We start from the raw sequence: 18,604 nt of genomic DNA, 5'->3' as shown, positions 1-18,604 counted from the left end.
TGTGCAGATTCCAGGCAGGTTGTGGTGTGACTGCTCATTCTATTGACTGATCATCCTGGCACATGAGGATCCTCTAAACAAGTGGTGTTTTGGAGGCCTGTTTGCTTTTACTCTCAGCCAGAATACTCCTGTTAGGATGGTGTGTGTTGTTCCTGATAATCTAAAAATGTCCATCATGTATATTTTTCTAGTATATATAAATTTTATTTTCCCTTTGTTTAAGGAAATTTGACAGTTTTAAAATTTTCTTTTCAAGAAATATCTAAGTGCAATAGTATGAGATATTTGAGGTCAAAGAACGGATATGATGTCCCTTTCATTTATCTTTTCCCTTTGGCAAAATGAAACATATTATCCTTTGGGCATATTTTCTTCCTTTCTTCTTCAGTAACTTCTGTTTATAAGCAGTAGAGTAGAAACAGGTACTTTCTTGGTGAGTAAGTTGCACTTTAAAAAAATTACATAAATTTTTAGTTTTATAAGGTAATAAATACATTCCCCTTATTTAAAAATGGGGAAAAATGTTTAAAGCTTTGTGGTAGAGTTATAAAAATGTAAAACACATATATTCTTTTACCTGGAAATTTTACTTTTAGAATTTTTTTTTTAGAAATATATTTCCAAGTGATTATTCCTAGTATGTGATTATATATTTTATGTAGAAGATGTGTTAAGAGAACACAGCAAAAATAGACTTATCCAAGTTGGTATAGGGATCTAACAACAGGTCTCTGTGTCTTTTGACATCTCAGCTAAAGCTTTAGAGAGTTGAAATACTTTTAATATACATAATAGGAAATTGTTAAATCACTTAATTCTTTATTATATGAAATACTACTAGGATGCAGTATTCTCTGAAAGAATTTTTGAATAGCAGTTTGGAAACTTATGAGCTATTTTCAAGGCTGGTCGAAGGAACTAAGGGCATTTAGATTATATTTTCAAACTATTGTTACTTATGCCCAGAGTATAGGAGGTTTGGACTCTTGGAGAGTATTCAATGACTATGCAGATTCCATATATAGTCATAACCATTTGAGTGTTCTCATTGTGGTAGACTAGGTTCCCCTGCACACATGTATTGTGTGTGTGTTGTAGTTTGGACCTTTTGTTTTATTTTCAGCCAAAATTCACAATTGCATGCTATACTCACTGCTTTAAACATGTACTGTGTGTGTACATTTTTCTCTAGAATTAGTATTATCTTGTCTAGTGTTGTCTAATTGAATCCTCATGTATTTCAAAGAAATACAGTAGTACATACTACCACTGCCAGGTCTTTCATACTTTATAAATAATTCAGTGCTATTATTACTGGTTGGACTGTGAAGAAATTTGATATTGAAGATTTTTAGGTATCATTTAAAAAAATCATATTTGCTTTTAGTACTTGTTTTAAGAAGCTCAATTTTTAAAGCATAATTTTATTTTCTGTTTTACATTCTTTTTGTCCATAGAAATTTTGCTGCTGTCCATAGAAATTTTGTTGTTTCTCTTACTAAAACATTAACACTTTTTTTCTATTTTGGCTCCAGTCTTTTTCCTTAAACACATGTGAAAAGCACTAATGGAAAAAGAAGGCATCGTGGGTCTTTAATTTTTAGTGGTCACAAATGCAAAAGTTAGCATCAGGCCTGATTTCTTGATTTACTGTTTGTTGGTGCAGTGGAAGCCCTGCTTGTTGCTCATTCTTGTGGTGATGCTTGCAAGAGCGCTTTGTAATCCTTTATCATGGCAGTGTGCTTTTGGGATACAGGTTTATTTTAGAATATGAAACAAAATGCTGAATTATGAATAGGCTTGCTAAAAATACCAAGCCTGTAAGCAGTTTTTTTCTTGATAAAACCTGAGGAATATGCTGCTAAACATAAGCTATCTCCAGTTACAGTCACTGTAGTTTTATTTCCTAATGAATGCTTTTTAATACAAAATTGGGAACTGGGGTATATATAGTTCAGTAGTAGAGCACATACATACTCAATATACAAAAAGGCCCTGGTTTAGTCCCCAAGGGGGCAGGGGGAAAAAAAGGAAGGAAGGAAAGAAGGAGGAAAAGAAAATGAATTTTGCTGTGGAAAATATTGACCATCCACATATCAAGATATCATGCTGGTCAGGCACAGTGGTGCATACTTGTAATTCCAGCTGCTGCAGGTGGGGGAGGGAAGATTATCTCTTTTTGAGACTGTGCATTTTTTACTGATATTTTATTAGTCAAATTCTGGAATTAGAAGGTACTTAAACTTCTTCAGGTGGAGAAGTACCTAAGTAGATTCTAGTTTAATAAACAAACAAACAAAAAATAAAAAAAAACTGAAAAGTTGATTCTCTAACTTTCTCAGGATTTTGCCTCAGTATTTAAATTCAGTCAAGAAATTCTTAGGAATTTAATAGCAAAATGTTTACTTTTCAGTTACATTGAATGCTTACTAAGCATTCTGTCCAATTAAAAATGAAATATTTACCAAATCAGAGCTCTCTTTGCTGAAACCCAACCTCCATCTAGCTTTCTTAGAGCTACCCAGTAGGTGTCCTGAGAAGGGCAATATATAAGTAAAAGGATCCTTTAAAAAATGTAAGCCATTTGTGAGAATCCTGGTTCTAGCATTCATGTTCCTATATGAATATCAAGACATGAAGATGCTCTTGTTCATATGGTGTTATACACTACAGAGATCAATGAAACCACCCAAAAGAGCTGTTTTAAGAATACATTGTTGTTTGGTGCAAAAGGACTGATGTTTAATATCTAAAAAGTGCAGTGTTCTAGCTCTTAGAATTGCTTGTCAGAAATTCAGCAGGTAGCAGCTGTATATGTAATATTTAAAATGAGTCTTTTGTGTTTCAATGCAATGAGAATCCCATTCAGAAATTTCATCCAGAGTGTGGACCTGTTTTGCATTGGCCTTAGTTGTTAGGTTACATTTTATGTCAAAGGATATTAAAATCCTTAGTTTTTAACGTTGTGTTTAAGTAGTATTTTCTCTAATGAGTATGTTGTCTGCCTCAGTAAAGTATAGGTTACTTACACCAAGCTGCTTGGTTGAAATTTCTAAAGAACTTAAACCATGTATGTTTATTCTATGTAACAACCCAAGTTAAACTGTTTTCTCCCAGGTAGATATCTGAAGATCTGTTTAAATAGTTTTGCTTGACTTGGGTAATATTTCCTTATGGTGTTATTGGCTGTTGGAGACTTAAGTGATGTTACTTATCCATCCAACAGCAGTATGTATTTCATGCTGCATCTGTGAACATTATACATTTCTTAACTTACTTTCTTCACTTTTCTAGTTTTCCAGATACTTATTTGCTAGCCAGTATGTCATTTTTCCTATTTATTTAGACCCTTATATCTTGCCATCTTTTACCTTCAACATGAGAGATTCTATGAATTCCCAGTTGTTTGTCTTAGTACAGCAGGACTGGTTTAGTGTGGGAAGAAACTTGATGGCTCTATTGACACAGAAGCTTGTGTTATCTCTTCTCTTTCTCCTGTTCCTTCCCCTCCTCTTCCCCTTCTCCTCCTCCTTCTGCTCACTCTTTGTGTGTGTGTGTGTGTGTGGTACTGGAGATTGAACCCAGGGGTGCTCTACTACTAAGCCTTATCCCCATCCCTTTTTACTTTTTATTATTTTTTATATTTTTTGGTACCAGGGGTTGAACCCAGAGGGCACTTTACCATTGAGCTCCATCCTCAGCCCTTTTTGTTATTTTGAGGTAGGGTCTTGTGGGGAGCCAGCCATGGGCTGTGTGTGTGAACTGTGAGCATGAGTACATGAGTGGACTGGACTGACAATGATGCCTCTCATCTGGCTGGTGATGTATGTGTCCTTTTCACTCCCTCTGCCTATGATCCCCACACAATACATGAGATGGTGTGGCCTTTCAAGATGTCTATCAATCTGCTGACCACAGACATCAGGAAGCTAGATTCAACCCTCTGAAACCTGACCCCCTTCATTGGGGTGGAACTTTCTCCAGTGTCTTCCCCTCAATAAAAAGGGAATGTTCCCCCCCCGTCCCTTGTTTGTCTGCCTCCCTCGTGGGAGCTGGAGGAGAGGGGAGGTCACTGAAGAATCCCAAGAAAAAGATTTTTTCTCTGTCTCGGTGTGATTATTTCATGCCAGCCCAGTTCACCTGGAGTGACCCCGAATGATTTAGTTATGTATGGAGACAGGATCTCACTAAGTTACTTAGGCCTTTTAAGTTGCTGAGGATGGCCTCCAACTTGCAATCCTCCAATGTCAGCCTCCTGATTCACTGGGATTATAGGCATGTACCACTGAGTGGCCCTTTATATTTTTTTAAAATTGAGATGGTGTCTTGCTAAGACACCAGGTTGGACTTGAGCTTGAGCTCCTCCTACCTATGCCTTCTAAGTTGAGAGAATTACAGGAGTGTGCTATTGCACCTGGTTGCTCACTCTTCTTTACTGCAACTTTGTACACTGTTGATTTGCTTAGCAATTATTTCCTTCTTCAGCAAAAGAGATGAATTTCAGCATTGAGAAGAATTATTAACCTAATTTAGAATGGGTGTGATCTGAATTCATAGATTTTTAAGTTCTTTCTAATATAACAAATGAGAATGAGGTGGTTGCTGGGAATCTGTGGATTCTCATGAATAGTCACATTTGGAAGGGACCTAGATGAGTGTCTCACCACTGCCTGTGGAGGTCATTGCTTGAGTGTCACTCTCTTGGTAGCTTGTTGGGCATGTGCATGTAATCTTTATGTGGACCTGCTATTTCCTCATGGCTTGGGTTATTTTGCTTTATGACCATCCCTTCCTTGACCTTCAGAATGAACATCAGAGAAGCAGTTCCTACCTGTAGCTGCCAGTCAGGTTATATAGGTCAGAGGCCTTGGATCTGTCTTCTTATGTTCTTTCAGGGCCATAGAATTGGGGATAAAGGAAGAATTAATTTCTCATTTGGCTAAATGTTTTTGTTTAGCCTAAAAATATGGTGATGCTTCATATGGTCCTTGAAAGTTTATTAGCTGGGAAATATTATTTTATGCATATCAGAGTACCTAGCAGTCACTATCCTGATCCTACCCACAAAAACAAATTACACAATGGAATATAAATTTAGTTTACATTAATAAAATATGACGAGGCCACTTATTTTAAATCTAGAAGGGTTGAGAGGCTAGGGCATTTTTGTAAAATAGAAATTGGAAATAGTATAAGGTTTAGAGTAAATAGTGATCCCTGTATTGATCCCTTTGACATTTGCTTTGCTTCAGGAATCATTATGAATGTTTGTTTTCAGTTGTGCTGTAGATGGGGACCATAGTAAGAACAAGAATGGCACCTGGTAACTTCACAGTCTTTTAATAAAGGAAGGTAGAGCATGCAAGTGGAGAAATAAGGTTTCATTTTGTTTTTAGTTTTTCAATTGGACTTTGAAGTGAATATAGAGCTTAAAGAAATGCTTCAATTAGGAAATAGTTACTTGTTTTGTGAAAGGATTCGTAAGAATTATGTTATGTACTAACCTTTTTCTGTAGATTTTGCCATCTTAAACTCAGTTATTTGACATTTTGATTTGTGATCTGAGATACTTTAACACTGTAAACTACTTCCAACTGAAGATGAAGTAGAAATCAAGTTTCTCAGAAATGACATTGTCACTATTTCCCTTAGTGTCTGGTTTTCAATTGTTTTATCTGTAACTTTCTGGTAACCTAAAATACTTGTGCTACTTCTTGTCAGTGGGGCTTCTCCAAACGGTGTAATGTGATAATTGTAATGAACATGTTAGTATTCATTTTGAATCATTCTGGCTATTTATTAAACTATTCAAAAGAATGTCTGAGGTATTGCAGACTATCTCAAATCATGCTATGTTTTACGGTTAAATAGACATGTAAAATGACATTTAATATTTTATATACTTTTAAAAATAAAAAAAATTCCATGACATTGAATTTAGAATTAACTTGTAAACTGTAAAATGATTTTTTAAAATAATTCATTGAGGATGTGGAACGGACAACATTTGCAATGTTTGGGGGAACCTTATTCAGAGACTCCTCCATACCCTAAAAATATATATTTTCAGGTCTAAATTGAATTCTTCAAAAAAAAAAACTGACCAGCGTGATCAATTTTATAATATGGCTCTTAAACGCAATTGAATGTAATTTCAGGTATAAAGAGCCAACCACTTACATGAATTTAAATGAGGAAAAAAATATAATTCTCAAGTTGAAAATACTTTGAAAATTCTTGTGAAACTTTCTCTGCTTGCTTTTATTTGCTTAATGTTGAGATCTGGATTTGATTTGCTTCATATTGTATCAAGGAGCAAACTTTATCTGGTTGCAGGGTGTATTAGTACTAGAGGAGTATTATTTTCTGTTTGTGTTTTCATATATACTTTTTCATAGTACTTCAGGCTTTTGTTTAATTTGCTTGAGTTCTTGCAGGCAGAGAGGTAGTGGTCCTTTCGTTTACCTAAATGTCCAATAGACGTGGAGAAAAATCTGTCAATTTGTCGTCAGCTACCTTTCAGATGAGTCTCATTTCATGGCTTCCCGACTTCTAAAATCATCCAGCATGACTTAAGGTTCTGTGCATTACACTCTTCTAATCTGAGTCTGTTTACTTTTAGGAGTGTGCAGATTGGTGCCTAAAATGGAAGTAGACATAAATGGGGAGTCCAGAAGTACCCTGACCACCCTACCCTTGCCTGTGGCTGAGGTGAGCTCCCCAGGAAAAGCAGAGGCGGAGAAGCCTCGCTGCTCCAGCACACCCTGCTCACCCATGAGGCGAACTGTGTCAGGCTACCAGATCCTCCACATGGACTCTAACTATTTGGTTGGCTTCACAACTGGCGAGGAACTCCTGAAGTTGGCCCAGAAGTGCACTGGAGGTGAAGAGAGCAAGGGAGAAGCCTTGCCTTCCTTTCGCTCCAAACAGCTGGATGCAGGACTTGCACGTTCCTCTCGTTTGTATAAAACCAGAAGTAGGTACTACCAGCCATATGAGATTCCAGCTGTCAATGGCAGGAGGCGAAGGCGGATGCCCAGCTCAGGAGACAAGTGCACTAAATCCTTACCTTATGAACCTTATAAGGCCCTCCATGGGCCCCTGCCTCTTTGTCTTCTTAAAGGTAAGAGGGCTCACTCCAAATCTCTGGACTACCTCAATCTAGATAAAATGAACATCAAGGAGCCAGCTGACACGGAAGTGCTACAGTACCAGCTTCAACACCTAACCCTCCGCGGGGACCGAGTGTTTGCTAGGAATAATACATGAATGACTCTCACAGTTTAAGTCACTTTAGGTCAGCCTGCACTTGGCTAGAGAAAATCCACTGTTGTACTCTGTACATGACTCTTCACATTATAGATGGTTATATCAGCTAAGTGTCCCTGGAATATAAAAATTGTTTGGATCAAATTTTGAATACAGGAATGAAATCACAGGTACTTGGGGGGAGGGTATCATGCTAGAGCACGCAACTGCAAAGAAAACAGAATGTTGACCGTTAGTTTGTATAGCTCTTTAGCTAGGAAACAAAAAAAAAAAAAACAAACAAAAAAAAGGCTTTGGGACAGTAATTTCATCTTTATGATTCTGACACTCAAATTGGGAATGTTATCTGCTTGGTTGTTGCTGACTTGGTATGATTCATTAGAAATTTATATCTTAAGTACACAAGTACTTCTTGAAACTCTGTATTTTACTATAAAATGTATGTAATGATTTGTTTTATGAAATTTAGAACTTGAACATTGCTGAATTGGACCACTTTTTATTTTTAAATATTGAGTTTAAATATTTTATAACTGGTTTTGCACTGAAAAAAATTAACATTTCAGATTAAGAGAATAATCTTTCTTCACTTGTCTCAATAATATTATTGAGCAATGAATTTTTTATTTCCGCATGGAAAGTTATTGATCTCTATGGCTGTAAAATATTTCTTTATAGCGTTATTAAAGTGTGTCTTAATAAAATTAAATTTGGGATACAAAGTATTTATTTTACAATGGGTGGGTGGGGGGGGGGGAAGCTTTTCCAGAAAGTTTCCAGTTTGAAGTTTTCATGAGTTGAAAAAGTTTCCTTAGTGCTTATTTTCTAATTTAAAATTCACTTGGAACTTTACAATGGAAAGGATTCTTTTAATTGTGGGTTATAGGCATAAGACTGTTTGCATCTGAATTTTCTGTAAGTGAATGGGACTTTAATAGAAGATCTCATGATTTCTACTATTGAATGCTTAAACTAAGTATGAACTTAATTCAGCATGGCATTGGGTCATTCCAGTTTTAGTTCTGTGCAACACAGCACTCATTGAAATTCCAGTTTCTAGGATTAGTGTAGGAGACTAAAGTGCTTCTGTAATTTTAATGGGTTAATCCTGGATTACTTAACAATTTATGTCAATTGCACTGGTTCAATTTGTTGCTAAAGAAATAATGCCCTGGCTTTAGTAACAAATACAGCTCAACTATTCTTGAATATATTTTGGAAAAAATGTATGTAACTTACCTTTTGTAAACATTTCTCTTTCTTTTTTTTTTCCTTTCACTCTTTTGTTCTTTCTTTTTTTTTCTTTTTTGACTCTTGAAGGTGCAATTTATTACTAATCTGGCATCTCTGGCAACATAAAACCGCATATTTTTGTTTTACTGTGGGGAGTGTGAGGTTTCTCGGGTGTTAGCAATCTTGCTTATAAAAATAAGAACACCTTTTAATTAATGAGTGGGTCATTCCTGGCACAATTGTGATTTTTTCCTTTAGCCAGGAAGAATGGCAAACTTTATTTAGAGCAAAGTAAGTATTAGGAAACCCTAGGAACTCTTAATCAATGTTTATTGTACTTTTACTAAGGCAAACCATGTGGAAGAGCCTTGGGAGGTTGGCGCATATCTTACTGAGTTGATCAGATTTCTTGGTGGGCTGGAAATTTTCAGCTATTGTATATTTTAAAGTAAATTGCACCTTTGTAACATATTGTATTGATGAATGATCACTAAGATTAACTATATCTATACAGTCAATAGTTTGACAAGAAATAGAATCCTGTCAGATGCCAAAGAGTTGGGATTTTTACATTTAATGATTAAACACCATTATTTATTGATGACTTACCCTGTGGAACTGTATTATTTCTAACTATGAAATAAAAGGGTGATGTAAACACATACTGTTATGTGGTGCTTTAAAATAGATCCACCATCAACAGGCTAGTTATTGCTTAAGAATTTTACCTAAGCATGTACTTTAAGACCCTAACTTTGTGAAACAAAAACCAGAAACATTTACTTTTGATGTTCATTGGCACTTCAAGACAAGGCAAATTATTATTCCTGGCAATGATATGTATTCCATTTACTAGGGAACCAAACTATTTTCTTGTGTGATTCATTGCTGTCTAGGTGCCTAAATTTCTTGAGTTAAATAAAAATATAGAGCTTTTTTGTTTGGTTATGTGTTTTTACTTAAGGACAGGTGATATTCACAAAAGGACTTAAAGTATAAGATATGGCATATTTGCTGTTTCCTGATGAGTAAAGATAGATAATTTAAATTTTGGTTTCCAAAAACAAAACCAAAAAACCCTTCAAATCCTAGATTAGTAATTTTCTTGCATTGTTTTGTTTTGGCAGGGATTGAGTCCAGGGACACTCTACCATTAAACTACATCCCCAGCCCTTTTCAGTTTTTATTTTGAAAAAGCGTCTCACTAAGTTACCAAGAATGGCCTTAAACTTGTGATCTTTCCATCTCACTTCTTGAGGCACTGGTATTACATGTGTCACTGGGCCTGGCAGCTAGTAGTTTTCTAAATGATTTGCAAAGTCTCTTCATTAGTTCAGTTTCACTTTTTCTGTGCTCCATGGAATTGTTCTCGTATGGTGGGTAGCATTTTATTTATTTATTTATTTTAGTAAATGGATACAGTATCTTTTTATGTTTTTATTTTTATGTGGTGCTGAGGATCAATCGCAGTGCCTCACACATGTGAGGCAAGAACAGCACCACTGAGCTTCAGCCCCAGCCCAGGTAGCATTTCATTAAAAAAAACCAAAAAACTGGGGGGTGGGTGTGGGGGGAACCTTCTAACATAGTTTCTATTTTTCAACTCTTTTTAAAAATCCAATTTAATATTCCATACTAAGTAGGACATGCTTCTGGCCATATACCTGATGATGTAATCTTACAGTACTTATTGCCCTAAAACATTGCTATAATATATAACTTTAATCTTTTTTTCAAATGTGTTCGAGGCTCAGATGATGCATTAAGTAGCAATAGAATTTCAGTCCTTGCCTGAACCTGAGTTGAGCCTCAGTCCTTGCCTGAATCTCTTATGTTCCTTTTACTTCCATCCAGCAGCACCGGATGCAGGGCTTCTCTGGTCAGCAGTTATAGAAGAAAAGACTGAACCTGTAAATCCATTCACCGCCCCCTTTTTCCCACCTCATCTTCTGGACTCCTACTCAACTGGACTACTACTGTTCCATGTCCATCAAGTCCTATTGATTTCTCCCCATGTCCCATAATGTCCATCTGTGGATTGCTGGGTCTTTTTCCTTCCCTGAGGTTTACTTAAATGATTTTAATATTTGGGCTTTGGGAAGCTTTTAGAAGATTCTGAATTAATTTTTAAAGGCAAATTGGTCTTTCTCCAGAGAAGGAATATTTCTTGCAATCTTGAGAAAATCAATGCATTTTTACTTATTTTCTCATCCTAACATCCATTTGTCTAGGAAAGGTTTTTATTCCATTATAACCATTGAACTTTTTATAAGGAAACTTTTGAATCACCCTGGCCTGAGTGGTTTGTCCTCAACAAGAATAAGGAGGAGGAGAGCCCATTACAGTTGATAAATGGTATAAATGTTCTGGAGGAGTTGGGATGGAGAGGGAGCAAGGACGTACATTATTGTAATGCAGAGTACAGTAAGTATTAAGTAAAATTGCCTTTTTAAACAATGTAATTTGATTAGGGAAATAGAAATTGATGAGGAAGATTGCCTGGGAAATACAATAAATGTGATTACAAAACTAGAAGTGGAGGTTGTCAGCACTTAATGATGCACTTCTTGTTGTAATGCAGTTCTTTTGATAAGAATTGTGAAATGGACTTCTTTGATATTTTACATTAGAAAAAAAATTAAGGATTTTTTTCTGGCTGAGAACAGTAGAAACAATCAAAAAAAGAATGGCTTTGATTTGTTAATATTGAGTTTGCCAAGCCCCTGGACACTACTGTAGTGGGGGAGATGTTGGGATGGTTTTCTTACCATTTTGAAATGACTTTGTACAAGGTTTCCTTAAATAGTTTCAGAGACAAAGTCTGAAACAAAATCTCAACATTGTCACCCCTGATCTTGGGGTTGTGTTTGATGTATAGATCTATGGGAGGGCCCAGGGTGAGAAAAGAGAACTCAGCATCTACTGGGATAGAAGCGAGTAGCTGTGCAATCAGTGGAGTCCTTAAATGATCCCGGCTGGGGTTACTTCTGGAAAGGAGAGCTTTGATGCTTTTGCTTTTGTGGAAAAGCTAGCAGCACTTTCAAAGTTCCTTCTGAATGTTCTCCAGAAAGTGACCTTACTGTGTGCCAGTGGAAAGAGGAGGGAACATTGTGTCCATGATGTTGACCTTTAGTCTGATTGACCAGGAAGAGTATTCTTCACCAAACTTTTATGTTAAAGGATTACACTTGAAAATATATATTTGGAAGACTTCGAATCCTCTACCCCTGGCTTAATGCTTCAGTTAGGCAAAGGAACTTATGCAATAAAAAGTTTTTTGATCTCTATCAGATCAGTTCCCAGCTAAGGGGAGAGCATGTACACCATCAGGCATGTGGCAGACATCACTAATCCATCCCTGCAGCCTCACTTGGAGTCCAATGGCCTTGTTATCTTTCTTAACCCAAGTATCACACAACTACTACAGAATTGATAGCAATGCCTAGGAGGTACAACATGTTTGCCCACCACATTCCAACACCCCTTGCAATGGATGACAATGTAAAATGAAAAATGGTATGAACAGTCTTGACATTTTGGACAGTGCCTTTTAACCCCAAAGCAGAGGAGAATGGTGCTGCCAATGTCACCACAAAGCATGGACTGAGCATGTGCAGGGACTCTGGGAATAGAGGGTTTGAGACAGTTTTCACCTTCAAGAATAGGCCTATTTGGAGAGGTGGAAAAGATACCACAAGACCATGCAAAGTCAGTGTTTTGTAGATTAAATAGCAATTTAAGAGAGGGAAGCTTCAGTCCTGTGGGACTGAAATCCAAGAAAGAAGTCTTGTTCATTTTTCTCTCAGTAGCCTACCCAGCTTATTGATGTGCTCACTTACATTGCTGATCTGTATAAAAGCTGAAATGTAAAGATTTTTTTTTTTTTCCTCAAAAGTGCCTTTGTAAGAAAGTCTGGGGAGACAAACATAGGCAGAAGGCAAAATCTTAATAAGTGACTCTGAGAAGGATCAGGGCATGCCAACTGTGTTCAGTTGTTACCTCTACTGTGTCCTCGGTTTGTATGCTAAGATGAATTGACCTACTTTCTAGAAAAGCTGAAGCATTGAAGCTGGTAAATAGATATTTTTTTGTGACTTTTCCCTCTTGTCTTGCCATTCTCTTTATTCTTGTGTGCAGATGACACAGGAGGTTTACTTAAGTATTTAAGGTCAGAAGCACATTAAAAATATGTACTCTTGATTTAGTGCATAGAAAAAATGCAATCGAAAGTATTTTGCTCAAGAAGTTTCCTAATGCAGCAGCTTTGTTTGCAGAATCCCTTCATTAGTTTGGTCTTACTTTGTCTGCACTACATGGAATTGGACCCTATGGTAGATAGTATTTTATTGAGAGAAGGGGGCGCGGGGGATAGGCTGGATCTTTAAGCTGAAAAAAAATCTTGTCTAACAGTTTCTATTTCTAAACTCTTTTAATAAATCTTTTGAAATAATAAACTTATAACCCTAGATTAATTGGTAAATTTCTGTATTTTACTTTTGAATATTTATAAAATTTTAGTTCTGATATTCTTAATGTTTTGCATATATTTTCAGTGTAATGCTGATCTAATAAGAGTTGAATGCAGTTATAAGGAAAAATTTCTAAGGGATTTTCTCTACATTTACAAAAGGATGTCTATAGAAATGAACAACAGTTCAGTGGTAAGCCACATGAGGTAAATGTACTCATAGTTCAAAAAGAAATTCATCAAGCATGACAAATTGACTTTTTTTTTTAGGAGAAAAGGACATTTTATGTTACATTTAATATAATATTGCCTAAATACTATTTGACCCCAAATTTATGTGCTAAATGCTTGCTGGGACAAGCTGTCAAAGTGAAATGATGAGAATACATTTTATCCTTCAGATTATTTAAAAGATCTTCCTTTGATTTTTTTTTTTTTTTTTTTTTTTTTTTTTTTTTTTTTAAAGAAACATTTGACTAGAATAGAGATCCCAGAGAAAAAACAGTAGAAAATATGGCTTTTCCCACTGGGCCGGTGACTTTGTATAGAAACTATAGGAAATGCTGTAAATGATAATGGCTCCTCTTTTGTGAATGAGAAGTTGTAAGAGTGACCTCATTTGTGTTGTGTTAGGTGAATAGTCAGATAGTAATGAGACAAAGCCTCTTTGTATACTGCAAACAGATGTAGTGATTAGGAGGCTATGTGGACTGCTCAGAGAGCTATGATGGATTTTATGTAAGAATGTATAAAAACATCCGTGTTTGATATAGAAGCATGAAGATCAGACTTCTATAGTTTATCTATAGGAGCTGATATTCCTTAGATTCAGTGAGTTCAACCTTTATTTAATCACCACATATTTACTGTAATTTTAGGTACCAGCCTCAGTGGTAAGTCATGGGAATACAAGTGAGGACACCAGAAGCCACAGTCAGGAGCAAATAGTTTGCATTTTTAAATAAATGATTCTCATAAACAGAAGATTTTTTTGAGCACCCAGAGGAGAACCTTCCTAATCCCACATGTGTGTGGGCAATACTTCAGCAGGGAAGCTGTTTTTGAGCCTGGAGAGTAAAGAGGAGTTTGCCAGGTGGGTAAAACAGGTGAGGGCCTACCAGTCAAAGGAGGATGCTCATATAGGAATATAAACCTGGCAAAGATCTCAGGATCCATCCATTCTACTTTTCCTGCTATCAAAACCAACCTAGACAGAAGTGTGTCATGTGTCTTTCTAAAAATTTTTAGGAGAGGAAATCATGCTGAGTCACTACCACTGTAGTTTGACCCACATTTTCTGGTGGAAAACTTAGCAGTGAAATTTCAAATCATAGTATTTAAACTGCCAAACAAAATTTTGCAGTCAGCATTTTTCTTAATCCTACAACTTTTTAACCTTAAAATTACTTCACCAGCTTCAAGCAGTCCCCCCACCCCTGCCCGCTTTGTGTGTGTGTGTGTGTGTGTGTGCGTGTGTGTGTTTGTGTCTGTTTCTCCAGTAGACCAGAGTTGTCACAGTGACATCTACATCTGGAAAATGAATAAGCTTTTGGTTACCAAGTAGTCAGCTTGAGTTCCTATATGGGAATAAAGCGGGAAACTCTGGGCCCTGAACAAACAAGATGCTTCACTGCAATTAGCCCATGGGAAGATGGGTAGGGAACGTAGCTTTCTTTCTCTCTTTGGCTCTAGTTCTTTCCCAGTGTGGCGTAGAAGGCTCTGATGACTCCAAAAGCTCCAGAGCTCATCGTTCACACATTCTTTTTTAGATTAGAAGATGTTTTGGGGGAAATAGGATGTAAGTTTCTGGTGACTCCATGAGGAGAACCTTACCCTGGGCCTAGTTTGCCTGGCCACTCTAACCACTCCCAGAATTCTCTCCTTCTGCCTCTTTCTAGGACACAGAAGGATTATTTGCTGGGGGAGGATGGGAGAGAAAGGATTAGGTGAAATGTCTGGAGGCTGTTATTGTTGCTTTTATTTTTAATCTAAAGTCATTTTTAAAACCCAACAGCTCATTTCTCAATTTACTTCATTTTGCTTTAAGGACACAGCTATAAATAAAATACTGGAAGGGCAACACTGCTTTTCACATGTGATGTTCTGTAACTGTGACCATTTTGATTTTGTTGTTTTTAAGATAAAATCACTCATCCTGGCTCTTCCCCTTTTTTGCAAAATGTGACTAATGAAGATAACCCTTAGTTTCATTTTCTTTATAAAATGGGAAAAGTAATTTCTAATTACTATTCTTGCAACAATTAGATATAGTTGAGTAATATAAAATGCTATATATAAAATATAGTGGTTGCTGAATAAAGTGCAGCCATTAGTAGTAAAAAAAAAAAAAAATCTGAAACCCTTGATTTGCCTTTTATAATTTCCCCCACAACTTTTAAAAAGTTCTAGGAGTAAAATAAAAACATTACATTTGAAATTAAGTAATTTTGGTTAAATTAAAAACATATGTATGTGCTTTGTAAATTTATGTTGTTCCTCACACCCAGTTAATGAAATAAAATTGCATTTTTTGAAGTGGGCTATGAAGTGGGTTCAGAGATGGTTATGAGAAGAAAATGTTAGGCCTGCTTTTAAAGTATTGTAAAATTTTATCCTTTTAAAGATTTTATTCATGTTCCATGATCTGTATTTAGTTTGCTAGTTTAGTAGTGAATGTATAAAATATGTAAGTAAATATAAATATATTTGAGATATCAATTTAATTTTTTTTTTTTTTTTTGAGACAGGATGTTGCCCAGGCTGGTCTTGAACTTGTATGTTCAAGTGATCCTCCCACTGAGAATTCTTTCTGGGTCACTGGGATTATAAACTTTAAAAAATAAAAACCTCAGAACCATATAAGTTTGAAAACCACTGATCTAAATGGCCATTAATACTAAACATAAATGACGTTTATAACAATCCATTATAACATAAAAATTCTTCTCATTGAGTCCAGTTTATGTTCTTGGAATTTTGTTTTATTAAATGTTTGAACATAGGCTTGAGGTTTGGCAAGATTAAAAAATGAGCACTTTTAGATGTTTATGGGTAATTTTAAAAAATTCTTATTGTATGTAGCTTTGCTTGTAATTTTATATTCAGTGTTGTGGCTCTTTGGTTTCTTGGGTTTGCTCTCTTGAGGACCTGATACAATTTGGAAAATAAAAGATACTAGACCAAAACCTGCCTGTCTCAATGGGCTTCTGCGGTTTGCATCTGTGAACCTTCTCTTGTGTGCTCATTATTTTTCTGGTTGGGAACTTCTGGTCTGTGTGGGGAAACATTTGTTGAATATCCTATTTGCACAATCCATTATTAGTGCTGTTAGTGAGGTTTTGCTCTTGGTGATGGTGTTTAGTCTTGTCTTTCAAAAGCATGAGAGAGAGCTTTCTACTTCTTGTCCTGAAGTTCTTTTAGGCAGCTATCGACAGTCAATTGAAACATTATATTTTTAAGAAATAATAGAATTCCTTATCTTATTGTTTGACCCATGATTCCAATACAGAATTTCTCTCCTGAGCTTGATTTTTTGCTCTGACACATAAAGGATTCAAATAGTTCCTCTACTATACTACTTAGCCATTTTATATGGGGAAAGTGTAAAACCAGACACTATGTTCTGAGGCACTCTTGTATTAGAAATTTTGTCAAAAAAAAAAAAAGAATAACATGAATGACACAAAGGCAGTGTGTCTGGGAAGTGGCTTCCTCCTTTTCTTTTTTCTCGCCTGCTTTCCCTCTTTTCCCTGATGCTGCCACACTTTTAAGGAACAGAGTTGAGTGCAACCCTCTCTAGGCCCAGGCTGTATGCTCAAGGACAGTGCTTAGGGGACTGGGGTAGGTGTAGTCCAGGGGACGTGGTTCCATGAACCCATACTTTGTGCTCTCTAGCTTTAGGACTAGCCTGCACTCATCAAATGATACAATGTATAATAGACCCTGCCACTGTTATTTCTACAATTAACTTTGTTACAGTTACTACAGCTAATTTGCATTAAAGCGCATGCTAGTTTTGCTTAATATGGAAAAGGATCCATTTTCATCATTTGCCTACTCTCCTTATAGAGAAGAAAGTATTTCCATATATTTTCAGTCTGTGTGCCACAACTTACATGTATTTGTCCTGTATTACCTATGTTCCTCATTAGATTTTTTTTCCTGTTGCCTGAGTGCCAGTTCCAGTTTCTGGTGTGTGTTTGTTGTTGTTCTTGTTTTTAGGGCTGTTTCTGTCTGGCCTAGGATAAATTTAGATCACAAAGGGTAAATTTTCAACTATTTCCACAGGAGTTTTCTTGAGTTGCTGGCAAGGCCTGTCTTTGTTGTCTAACCACAATGTAAACTGACTTCACAAAGACTGTTGGGAATTCAGCTTGTCTTCAGTTTTCATATAGAAATATATTAACCATCTTTTAATCCCTCCTCCAAAAAAAAAAAAAAATCCCTTGTGACTGCTACCGCTTACCTTTTCATAGCTTCTGAAATAAAAACAAATGTGTCTTTTTCACACACAACTGTAGAATTCTCTACTCTGTGACACAGTATCAAAGTGATGTTGGTTCTTCCCTTTAATGCTTCATGACTTATCTAAAAGATGGACAAATGTCAATAAATAAATAAATAAATAAATAAATAAATAAATAAAACGTCTATTTGGTTGCAAATGAAAAAAAAAAAAAAAAATAGCCTGCCTCTTTTAAATCTGCATTCACTACTCCTCTGTAACTGCTAGTTTAATTTAAAAAAAAATAATAAATAACAGAAGCACTCACTGAAAAGTTGGAGGAGGGCTCTGTGAGTGTGTGATTGGACCTTTTTGGAATTATAAAAATTTTCACAAAACATTTTGTATCTAAAGGGTTTTCAAAGCAGCATTCCATTCATACAAACTTAGCTATGTAATCAGTGTTTATAACAACTTTCTACGCTCTTGGTTGCTTGTCAGAGACTTGTATTAACAAGCCTTTTCATGTGGCCTGTATAATAGACACCTGCTCATTCACAGATTTTATTAGTAGGAAACCTTGTGGCTCCTTTTTAAGGCTGGCTGGTCATATGGGCCATGCCTTGTATTCATTCTACCAGGGCTTTATTTTGAAATCTACTATATTGTATAGTAACATATATAAATATATCAATAAACTACTAGAGAGTGTGTATATATTTTTGTCCATATCCTAGGTTAAGACTGCTTAGGTTATTCCACAGTGCATTGAGAACCTATTGTGTGTACAGAACACCTTCGGCACTAAACAAAATTAGGTAGTAGGTGACTTGTAAAGATGAAAGTGATCAGAAAGCCTCTGAGTTTTCCCTGAGTTAATATTGTATTCTCTTTGTTTTATGCAAATAAAACCAAAGGTATTATGCAGTTGGGTTGTCATGACAAATTTATCTTTGGTTTGACAACTTGATAATAGTTATGTGCTATCATTGATATAAAATTCAAAAAAGAATCTTTGAAATTACTGTTCTAAAAGGAGATAAACAATCTTACATATAAATAATTTTACTCAGTATTTGAAGAAATAAGTGGGTGAAAAGAGGCTAAGTACAATAAATTCAGCCTATGTATGGAGTTTGGGGAATAATTGCTCTAGATTTTTTTCAAAGTCTTACAACACTCATAGTGTC

The 18,604-nt window shown here is 35.9% G+C and overlaps 1 protein-coding gene across 7 annotated transcripts in view; it reads left to right on the top strand.

Moving 5' to 3' along the window:
- The window catches only part of Macir (macrophage immunometabolism regulator), a 106,584-nt gene that overhangs the window by 9,690 nt on the left and 78,290 nt on the right, over nucleotides 1-18,604 (top strand). For 3 of the 7 annotated variants that reach the window (XR_003581629.1, XM_071612358.1, XM_071612359.1), the window contains exon 3: nucleotides 6,623-7,123. Coding sequence is in view for 6 of the 7 variants with exons in the window: in XM_071612358.1 (XP_071468459.1) it covers nucleotides 6,646-7,123 (478 nt within the window). In the remaining variant the exon portion in view is untranslated. Of the gene's footprint in view, nucleotides 1-6,622; nucleotides 7,979-10,359; nucleotides 10,581-18,604 lie in introns of those variants that run through there. The other 4 variants (XM_071612356.1, XM_027927610.3, XM_071612357.1 and 1 more) reach the window with 3 other exon arrangements.

Source organism: Marmota flaviventris, chromosome 5, assembly GCF_047511675.1.
Source record: "Marmota flaviventris isolate mMarFla1 chromosome 5, mMarFla1.hap1, whole genome shotgun sequence".
In the NCBI taxonomy this organism is placed as follows: domain Eukaryota; kingdom Metazoa; phylum Chordata; class Mammalia; order Rodentia; family Sciuridae; genus Marmota; species Marmota flaviventris.
The sequence above is the reverse complement of the archived record's forward strand: the minus strand, read 5'-3'. Positions and strand labels throughout refer to the sequence as shown.